The 11,728-nt window shown below is 33.8% G+C and overlaps 1 protein-coding gene across 4 annotated transcripts in view; it reads left to right on the top strand.

The window, feature by feature from the left end:
• LOC110029992 (kinesin-like protein KIN-14I) overlaps positions 1-11,728 on the top strand; it is a 71,303-nt gene that overhangs the window by 15,814 nt on the left and 43,761 nt on the right. For all 4 annotated transcript variants that reach the window (XM_020732520.1, XM_020732519.1, XM_020732518.1 and 1 more), the window contains 3 exons: positions 9,333-9,464; positions 9,810-10,048; positions 10,140-10,467. In XM_020732520.1, the coding sequence (XP_020588179.1) occupies positions 9,333-9,464; positions 9,810-10,048; positions 10,140-10,467 (699 nt within the window). The remainder of the gene's footprint in view (positions 1-9,332; positions 9,465-9,809; positions 10,049-10,139; positions 10,468-11,728) is intronic.

Genomic DNA, 11,728 nt, shown 5'->3' with positions numbered 1-11,728 from the left:
TAGGGTCAATTGAGAAAACTCTCGATAATGATCAGAGGTATTAGTCTTCAAGATTCCAAAGTTTAGTTTTTCATTGTAGGACGTGGAAAAACAAGTGAGAGTGGCTCAAATAGGAACATTTATTTCAGGAGTCCAAAGAAAAGAAAAGAAAAGGTAGGGGATGTCATAGATCCTGAGGAGAACTCTCAGTGACTTTCCATTCCAAACTATCCTAACGTGTGGCTGTATTTTTAGAGATGATGTTATTCAATTGTTCAATCCAACAAATTTTATTATTTGGGACTTACATTTGCATAATACCCGATTATGCAAATAGCCCGCAGAGATAAGAGAGTTTACGTCGTGCCACACAACAACCTCAAAATCTAAGGCGGGTTAGGACTTACACTGCACAACATGGATGCACAAGTGCCTAAAGAGGGTGTGTGTGTGAGGATTTACGTCGCGATGGACAAACTACCTCGAAGTCATATGAGTTGTTATTATGTTAGGAAGAGATAATGCTGAAGAAGATTCTCTTGTCGCTCGCTCCAAGCTCCTCGTCGTGCTGCCCACAAAGTTGGCTCCAAGCTCCTATTGTAGCGATGGCTCCAGGGTTTAAGTGTTTGAGATTGGTGACTTATGTTTCACAGTTTTGGTGTCAATGTTTGGTTTTTTTTTGTTTCGATTTTGGTTTTATTTTCAGTTCTGATTCTGCATGCAGAATAATCAAATTGCAGGTAAATAAAAAGTACTTGAAAGGTAAAATGCAGTAAAGTAAAATGCTGTAGATAAACTGTAAAAGCATACCTGGGTATCTGCTACTGTTGTGTTATTAGTGTTGTGAGCATAATGTGCTTTGCAGTAGATTTAAATAAACTTTCAAGAAAATTAAACAATGCGAGAAAAACCCAGCGCGAAAGTCAGAAAAACGAGTCGTAAAAATCACAAGCAAAAGAAACCCTTAGTCACATATGAAAGACCAAGACTAAATGTAAGACATTGGCAGAAGTGGGGGCTCAGAGCTAGACTGTGTGCTTCCCGATCTTGAACAAGAGTTACCAGCCCGACAATCTACAGAAGGCAGTCCTTAACCTCAATCCAAGTGACTAGCCGTTGACCTTTATAAATTTTCATAAAAAAATTCTTTGATTTTTCATGCAAAAATTATTGTTTAAGTCTTTTTTATGCAGAGTTCTTTTAATCATGCAAAAAAAAATTTATTTTATTTTTATAAATATTTTGTAAAGCCGTACAGTCCACAGACTAGTCACTCTAATCGTGCTAGAACTACTGACAACCTAAGAGTGTCGGGGGCAACGATCCCACAAAAAATCGACGAATAGTATCGTGGGTCCTTCCCTCTGTCTTATTGAAGATCCTTGAGGTAAGTGATACTATTCTAATAATCTAACCTTGTATCCCTCGTTTAAGCACACATAAGCAATGTCGTTATCTCCCTCGCCACCTAGAATCTAGACTCACATCTGTTTGGTCTGCGAACCTTTTATATATGACCAACAAGTTTCCCTATCTAATACAATTAGATTCAAATGATGTTTAATATAAATAATAATTTTTAAATCTTGGTCAAACATTTATTGTCTTATGTTTTATGACTACATAATTAGGGTTGTTAAAAGGACTCTTTGTTCGTGAACAGCTCGTGTTCGTCTAGTTAAGCAAATGAGCCGAACACGAACACACTTTTTGAGCTGGAAATATAAACGAGCCGAACACGAGCTGAGCATGGCTCTGTCGGTCAATTTTTTGATAGATTTGAAAATATGAATATGAAAATAATTTTTTAAAATTTAATTTAATATAATAGATATATAGTTTGAGTTTTAAAAGTAGTATGTTTTAATTTTCGAAAAAATGAGATCAAATAGATCTCATTCGTCCAATAGTTTGCATAATCGTGCCCGATACCGTGAATACTACACCCTCCCAAAAGATAAGTGTAGACCTCGGCGATAGATCCAATCCTGCAAACTAAGAGATTTGTGACATCCGTTTGGTCTGCGAACTTTTTTTGTATGACCGACAAGTTCGCCTATCTAATACAAAGATTAAATAGGGTTTATTTTACCTGGGTTCCAAGTTTCCTATAAAGGCAAGCCTCTATAGTTAATTACATCTCAAATGACTGAGGTCACTTGAGAAAACTCTCGATAATGATCAGAGGTATTAGCTTCAAGATTTCAAAGTTTAGGTTTTCACGGTAGGACGTGGAGAAAACAAGTGAAAGTGACTCAAATAGGAATAATTATTTCATGAGTCCAAAAAAAAGAAAAGATAGAGGATGTCACAGATCCTGAGGAGAACCCTCAGTGACTTCCCAAACTATTCTACTGTGTGACTGCATTTTTAGAGATGATGATATTCAATTGTTCGATCTTGCCAATTTTATTATTTGGGACTTAAATATGCATAATACTCGATTGTGCAAATAGCCCACAGAAATAAGAGGGTTTACGTCGTGTCACACGACAACCTCGGAACCTAAGGCGGGTTGGGACTTACGCTGCATAACATGGTTGTACAGGAGCCTAAAAAGGGAGTGTGAGGATTTACGTCGCGCCAGACGAGCTACTTCGAAGTCCGATGGGTTGTTATTATGCTAGGAAGAGATAATACTGAAGAATATCATCTTGCTGCTCGGTCTGAATTCCTCGTCACGCTGCCCACAAAGTTGGCCCCTAACTCCTGTCGTCGCGACGGCTCCAGGGTTTAAATGCTTGAGATTAGTAGTTTATCTTTCGTCGCGATGGCTCCAGGGTTTAAGTGTTTGAAAATTGTAGTTTATGTTTCACAGTTTTGGTTTTGCATGCAGAATAAACAAATTGCAAATAAATAAAATGTGCTTGAAAGGTAAAATGCAGTAAAATAAAATGTTGTAGATAAACTGTAAAAGCGTACCTGGGCATCTGCTACTGTTGTGCGATTAATATTGTGATCATAGTATGATTTGCAGCATATTTAAACATACTTGCAAGAAAAATAAATAAGACAAGAAAACCCAACGCGAAAGGCAGAAAAATAAGTTGTAAAAATCACAAGCAAAAGAAATCTTTAGCCACATATGAAAGATCAGGACTGAGTATAAGACATTGGTAAAAGTGGGGGGCTCAGAATTGGGCTGTGTGCTTCTCGATCTTGAACAAGCGTTACCAGCCGGACAATCTACAGAAGACAGTCCTTAACCTCAATCCATGTGACTCGCCGTTGACCTTTATAAATTTTCATAGAAAAATTCTTGAATTTTTCATACAAAAGTTGTTTAAGTCTTTTTTATGCAGAGTTCTTTTAATCATGCAGAAGAAATTTTTATTTTATTTTTTAAATATTTTGTAAAGTCGTACAGTCCACAAACTAGTCACTTTAATCGTGCTAGAACTACTGACAACCTAAGAGTGTCAGGGGCAACGATCTTACCAAGAATCGGCAAATGGTATCATGGATCATTTCCTCTCCCTTGTTGAAGATAATTGAGGTAAGAAATATTTTTTTAATAACCCCACTTCGTATCCCTCGTTTAAGCACACATAAGCAATGTCGTCATCGCCCTCACCACTTAAACTCTAGACTTATCCTTGTCCGATGATCCAAATGTAGCGTTAAGAAATTTCCCCAATTGCTATGAAGATTTGAGTGTAATATTCAAGCTAAGTCTCGATGCACTGGGTTTTATTGTAGGTTAAGTCATTTAAGGAATTTCACTGTTGATTTAATTAAGGAAGCATGGATTACGCCTCGGTGCGTCCTCGTGTCTAGTGTCTTAATCAGTTTGTGAATCAGGGTCAAATGTCAAGTTTCGTTATTTATTCGAAAATTAGGTGAATGAACGCTCACTTAGGGTGTGCTCTTAAACTCCTAAAATCTAGGAAGTTTATGCTGAGAAATAGGTGGATGAACTCTCACCTAGGGTGTGCTCCTAAAATCTATGAAGACTATGCTGGGGATTAGGTGAAATCTAGGAAGACTATGCTGAGGATTAGGTGAATGGTTTCTCACCTAAGATATTCTCCTAAAATCTAGGAAGACTATGCTGAGGATTAGGTGGATAGACTCTCACCTAGGGTATGCTTCTAAAATCTAAAAGCCTACGTTTTAACTTGTGCTTAAAGTGATTTAAATCATTTCACCCTCAAACAAGTGTTTTCCAACTAATTAAATCAGAAATTCTCAATTTTTGACTTAACCATGTAACAAAAGTAACCAAACAAACAAAAAAGAGAAGGTTGACTCACAAATACAGATGCAAGAAGTAGCAAATGTAATTAAAAATCTTCAACAAATGCAAGGTTAACTCATTCAAACTAACAAATTCAATGCATTCATGAATTCTGGATCTAACCAAACCAAATTTGAAAAGTTAGAAAGAATGTTATAAAGAAGTTTGAACTGATTTCATTGCAACCAAAACAACTGGGAAACTTGAAAGCGAAGAATAAAGAAACATGAAGTCATTGCTTTACAACAAATCAACTTTTAAAAGAACTTGACAACAATGTATCGCAAAATATTAAATCATTTCCTTGCATACATTTGTAGGTGTTTCTTCCTTTCAACTTATTCTACTTATTTTGAGGAAAGAAAAACTCATGCACCAATTCATCTTGATAGGAAGCATATTTAAAAAAAAAAAACAATTGCAAATACCTTCAAATAAATGCCTTGGACACAAAAGAAATTTCCACATGCCCTTTTAAATAACTGATATGTTCAAGAAGAATATGTTCAGGGAGAACTGATATGTTCAAGAAGATCAACTTAGTGCAAACGAAAACTCAACAATTCAATCAAACTATCAAGATTAAACTGTGTGAATACGCTCCATCGATTCTGTTGGATATAACTCCTTCAAAGCATATTAATTCAGATAGCAAATATCTTTATTTGTAAAAGAAATTAAACAAATATGGATTCAATGATGATAAACACTTCATATGAATAAAGCTCAATCATAAATGAATTTATCATGCAGATTTCTCTGTCAACAAAAGTCAGAAATGCATAAAAAAAAATGAATGCATGATTCAAATTTGGCAAATGAGAGGAATTATACCTATGTAGAGGGTTAGAGAGTGATGGCTTTGACGAGAGGCGGTGGGAGGCTTGTTGTTATGTGTGAGGGAGCTTCGGTGTGGAACAGAGGTTTGTGGACTCAGCGCAGAGAAGAGGCGAACGAGTGAAAACTCCGGTGCAGGGGAGAGCGAAGTAAATGAGCGGGCCCGACGCAGAGAAGGAGACGGCTTCGGTTCGCAGAGGATGGACGCAGTGTCAAGCAGCTATTTGGCGTGAGGAGTCGAGCGGGGCTTCGACGTTCGCGGAAGAAGCGAGGGAGATTCGGCGTGGGTGGCGAGATCGAGCAAGTCAGGCGAGTGCGGGAGAGCGGGAGACGGGATCGAGCAGGCGAGTGCTGGAGAGTGGATTCCTTCGTCGCAGGGATGAGGCGAGCCGACGAGTGCGGCTCTGCGGCTTCGGTGCGGGAAACGGGATCGTCGAGCGGGGTGGAAGATGATCGAAAATGAGGAATGGCAACGTCTTCGGCGTAGGAGCAAGGCTCTTCGGTTTGCCGGAAGGGAGAATCCCATCGAGCGAGGGAGATGAGCGGGATCGAGGGGGATGAGGGAACAGAGGTCTTCGGTCCAGTGAGAGCTTGATGGCGGAGGAAGAAGGCGAGTCCCCCCTTTAGAGGGCGAATTGAACTGTATAGCCAAAAATTTCAGAGCCGTTACGTGAAGCATTAACGTGGAATTGAATGATTTCCTTCCAGGCAGTCAACTTAAATGGAAAAGCTTAATGGGCGATTAAATGATAAATTTAAAATTTAAAATTTGAAATTCAAAATCATATAAGCTGAGTCAATTAGCCTGTGTTCAGCCCATATCCAACCCAAATCAAACATGAGTTGAACTTGGGTTGAGTTCGGGCCCACGACCTGATAATTAAAAAAAGGTGCATCGATTTCCGTGTCATTTATGCGCGCGCATAACCCTAGCAATACGGGTGTCCTTCCTAGCTAAAGTTGACGTTCCAGATGCATTTGGGCGGTCCGTTTTGTCATCCGGGGTCGTCTGGACAAACTCATCGGTGTGCAAGTCAAATCAAGTCAAAGTCGTGTGTGGTGCAGTGAGTGCGTGAATTGCGGCGTTCGCGAGTATTCGAGTCACAAATGGGTTCACCTAAGACCGTTTGATACTATAGGAACTCATTTTCGCGCCCTCTACATGTTGGTCCTTAACATTTGCAACTAGAAGTTGAGTACTTGGAACTAGCATGCGAGTTATTCACAGAGTCGAGAAGTGGATTGAAGTTCTACGGGAAGTGGGCTTCATTACTAGTCCGCTAGGATGGTCAACAAGGAACTCCTAAGGCTAGATTATGAGTTTTGGGAGTAGGAGACTAAAACCTCACTAAAAATGAGGTCAACATGTGTTTGATTGGAAATACTTGAAATACTTTGAAGTTGTTTGAAATTAGTTAATATTATGGTTCATAGGAAGATAAATGTCATATGTATTCAAGAAATAAATCGGTTATAGAAAAGATTAAGGAGATTGATAGCTTAGGTTTTAAACTTTGGTATTCTGGTAGGAGTCACACTAGAAATGGTGTAATTTTAAATAATAGTTTGAAAGATAACATTGTAAAAATTAATAGAATTGAAGATAAAATTATAGCTCTTAAGATTGTTGTTGATACTAAGATTTTTAATGTAATAAGTGCTTATGCTTCTCAAGTAGGTTTAGATATAGATTCTAAAGAAAAATTTAGGAATGACCTAGAAGAATTAATATAAATGATATCTCTTAAAGAAATAATTTTTTGTGGAAGAGATTTAAATTGACATGTTGGTAGAGAGGTAGCAGATTTCAGAAATATTCATAATGGCTACTGTTTTGGAGTGATTATTGAAGACTGTAAAATCATATTAGATTTTTTTTTAGTGTATGATTTTATTCTTGCTAATGTTTTTTTAAAAAAGAGATAAACATATTATTACTTATAAGAACAGATTTAATAAAATACAAATTGATTATTTTCTTATGAGAAGAAGAAATCGTTGAGAATGTGAAGATTGTAAGGTCATTCCAAGTGAGGATTTAAGTATTCAATATTGATTATTAGTTCTGGATTTTAAGATGAAAAGTTGTAAGATAAAAAATACTAGGAATCATTGTCATAGAATTAAATGAAGACACCTAAAAGAAATAAATAAAATTATTTTTTTGAGTAAATTTTAAGATTTTAAGATTTGGGATGTTCATGAAGAAACAAATTTTATGTGGGATAAGAAAGAAAATTAATTTCTATTATTTTAGAATTTGTTGTTAACTACAAGGCATCCTCGGTTCTCGACCTAATGCTATCCAATTTTACATCATGGCAACAAATTACAAAAAAGGTTTATATAACTAACGTAATGCTATCCAAAACTAAAGTTGTTGGGTGAGTTATCAAGAATTGCAATAGTCCATGATCTAAAAACACTTATAGCAATTTGATTACCTATCTTGATTAATTAATTATTAACTATTTACCCAGACAATTCAATAGATTTTTATTAAGATGGTTAAATTTTAATAGTTTGAATTATGGTAATTAAGTTGAAGATAATTAATTAATTTATTTGAAAATTAATGAGTTATTTATTCTTATTTAGTATTAATTTTGATTTATTAAGTCCACATGTTTTTTTAGTAATTTTTATGGTAATTAATTCTTTATTATTAAGTGATTAATTTAATGATTAATTTAACTAATAAATAACGATTTAGTTAAATTCACTAGAGATTTGGGATTTTAAATCATTTGATTAAGGTTTATGAGGAATTGTCAATTAATTAGCCATTGTTTTTTATAATTAATCATTTATTATTGCTAATAAATGAGGTGTATAAATAAAAAAAATGTTTGATTTGACTAATAGATATATTTAATTAATCAAATTATTGATGAACTAATGTTTATTAGTCAGCGACTATGATGGTAAGGTATAATAATTATGTTCTAATAAGATTTACTTGTGATTATCAGCAATAAAATGGGATTATGTTAATCAGATGGTTATTCTTATTTCTAATTTTTATTTTCTATTATGTTCTCTATTTTTTTTTTTTCAGTAAAGCTTGAAACAAGCAGACCCTCAGAAATGCTTTTTTTTATGCAAAAAGAAATCTAAACAAAAAAAAAAGCAAGAAAAAAAAAAAAAAGAAAAAAAAAAAAAATAAAACAGAAGCAACTTAAGTCTAATTGATGAAAAATGTAATTCTCACCGTTTTAGCTAAGAAAAATGTGAAAAAACGTTGCAATTGTGTATTTTTTTGCTTCTTCTATATTTCTTTGTATTGATTGTTTTATATAAATTTATAAATATTCTTTTGAAATTTGGTTTATTATGAATATAAATCATTTACTGTCGTGTTGTAGAATTTATGGCTTAAACCTAATACTATTTTCTGACTTAATTTTTCCCCAAAAAATACAATATTCGTGAGTTCTTATGTAAGCTCCATGACATCACTTTCTGTGGCCTATGTTTTTTTTTTTTGAATAGTAGTAGTTTATAGGTTGTTTGGTTCAACAATTATGAAAAAAACTACTGAAAAAAATTACTGAATAAAAGTCAAAAGATAGATTCTTTAATAGAACATTGGTTCAAGAAATTTCTAGAAACCACCTTTATAGATTTAGTTAATGTAATTATATGTGTACTATTTTAAATTTGAATATTGTAGTATAATTATATATAATTTATAGAAATATTTTTTTGGTATTCAATCAACTCGCTCTAGTGTCATAATAATCTTCTAGAAAATAATCACAACTCTTACAGCACTATAAACACCAATCTTAACATGATTTTACTGAGCATTTATTTACTTGACAACACAACACAACATATCAATGCAAATATACCAATAGTTATCCAGCACAGCATTTTTGAACGTTGATTGTATAGTTTATTTCAGTCATTCAATGAACTTACAGACATCTTTTACTAAATGACCAGAACTAACCAAGCAACTCTCTCTTATAGGTGGTTGTAGGCATCAATCTTAACATGATTTTACCAAGTATTTAATCAATGACTAATGTTCAAAAGATTTAAGAGAATATTTACCAAAAAGCACTTTAAATTGATCTAGAGTAATTTTGCTGATTGTTAATTTTCTATTCATGCTTGCTCTTCAAGAACGCTCGTTGGGCTTGTTTCACCTAAATTAGTGCATTGATGCTTAAACATTAAATAGGCCCACTTTTATAAGATAATTTATTTTTGATAAAGTTTATTTTTAATCTTTACTCATTAACCTTTTCCTTCCTCAAACCTTCTTTTGCAGGTTGATAATTTCTTGCGAGCTATGCAGAAACAAATGAATGCTTCTAGCAAGCGTGTGTTTTTCTCAAAAAAATCTGTAGGTCCTGCAGTTAATGAGAAGTTTACATTGGAGGATATGTTATGCTTCCAGAAGGTAGTTACTTAACTTGTTTCCTCAATATTAATAGTTGATGAGCTATTTTATCTTATGCTAATTTATTGCTTGCATCTTTCATCCAGTTATCATGGATCTAAAAATCCAAGAAATTATGATATTTTAGAATTTTTATTGTGTTTTGTATCTCACTTAGTGATCTCAAAATGTAGCAGATTTATCTTGTATCAGAGGCATATCTTAATCAACTATTTCTCTATTTCTTTGGCAATTAATGCATTGTATTCATCATATTAGTGTCAATCTAAATAAATAAAATATTTTTTCTAACTAGTCGTTTTGGTCTTTGTTTCTGATGGTATATCCTAACTTTTGCATGAGCAGGATCCTATTCCAACTTCCTTGCTTAAGATTAACGGTGATCTTGTGAATCGATCCGTTAAAATCTTCCAAATGATTTTAAAATATATGGGCGTTGAATCATCAGACAAATTAATTTTATTGAGCTTGGATGAGAGAATTGAACTAATTTCAAAGCTTTATAAACAAATCTTAAAGCGTTCTGAACTCCGTGATGAGGTATTTGCCCAGATTTCAAAGCAAACTCGCAATAATCCTGATAGGTACTTTTTCAGATAATGCAAGGAGATCGCAATGCGCTAATGTTTCAGTTGGTCATTTCATTTCATTCACGTTATCGTTTTTATTCTGTAGGACCTATTTAATAAAGGCATGGGAACTCATGTATTTATTTTCTTCTGCAATGCCTCCGAGTAAGGATATTGGGGCATATTTATCTGAGTATGTTCATAATGTGGTTCATGGTGCCAACACGGATCCTGAAGTTCAAGTCCTTGCATTGAACACATTGAATTCCTTAAAACGATCAGTGAAGTCTGGGCCAAGAATGACAATACCCACGCGTGAAGAGATTGAAGCTCTATTGATTGGTAAAAAGCTCACAACAATAGTATTCTTTCTGGATGAAACTTTTGAAGAAATAACATATGACATGACCACCACAGTTGGTGATGCAGTGCAGGTACTTGTTTGTTATATCTTTTTTAATGTTTTTACTTGCTATGTCTTTCTTGCATAATTTTCTTTAAAATAGTTTGCGTATAAATTGTCTGAGGATGTCATTTTTTTGTTGGCAAGATGGTATCATTTTCTTTCGAATAGTTATTGTTTTATTTAAGAGCATAATTCCAAAAATAATTGCTTTTTTGGTATATTAAGCTATTTTTTATTTTTGAAGAAATATGATTTCATGAAATGTTGGTTTTGTTGAAGAGATGCATTAATTTTTTTTTTTTACGATGACGACGACAACGACAACAACAACAACAACAACAACAACAATGAGCTTTATCCCACTAAGTGGGGTTGGCTACATGAATTCTTTTTCTCCATTGCACCTATTGAGTGTCATATTTTCATTTAGTTATAATAGAATAAGATCATTTTTTATACAATATGCCCAAGTATTTTAGGTCTACCTTTGCCTTTCTTAACATAATTCAAATCTAAAACATCAACTCTCCCAACCGGATCTAAAAAGTCAAGAAATTATGCTATTTTAGATTTTTTTAATATTTTGTATCTCAAGTAGGGATCTCAAAATGTAGTAGATTTATCTTGTAACAAAAGCATAGCTTAATAAGCTATTTCTCAATTTCTTTTGCAATTAATGCATTGTATTCATCATATTAGTGTCAATCTAAGTAATTTAAGTATTTATTTTTACTAGTCGTTTTTGTCTTTGTTTCTGATGGTATATCCTAACTTTTGTATGGGCAGGATCCTATTCCAACTTCCTTAAGATTAACGGTGATCTTGTGAATCGTTCCGTTAAAATCTGGTAAATGATTTTAAAATATGTCTTAATTCATCAGACAAATTAACTTAGCTTGGATGAGAGAATTGAACTTATTTCAAAGCTTTATAAATAAATCTTAAAGACTTCTGAACTTCACGATGAGGTTTTTTCCCAGATTTCAAAGAAAACCTTTCTTCTCGTGAACTCTCCAAATGATATCTTTTGGAAACTTTTCTTAAGATTTTTCTAAATAAATAAAAATCATATGTACATCCTTCTTATTCTCTTTGTACTTCTTTATCAAACCTCTCAATAAATGTATAACTTTCATATTAGACCCACCCGACATAAATCCAAACTGATTATGAGAAATCTCTTTATCACGTCTCATTCTATGTTCTATTACCTTCTCTGATAATTTGAAAGTATGACACCTCAACTTAATTTCTTTATGATTTGCACACTTTTGTGCATCCCTTTTATT

Source organism: Phalaenopsis equestris, unplaced genomic scaffold, assembly GCF_001263595.1.
Source record: "Phalaenopsis equestris unplaced genomic scaffold, ASM126359v1 Scaffold000623, whole genome shotgun sequence".
NCBI classification, from domain to species: domain Eukaryota; kingdom Viridiplantae; phylum Streptophyta; class Magnoliopsida; order Asparagales; family Orchidaceae; genus Phalaenopsis; species Phalaenopsis equestris.
This window is presented reverse-complemented; position numbering and strand designations above follow the sequence as displayed.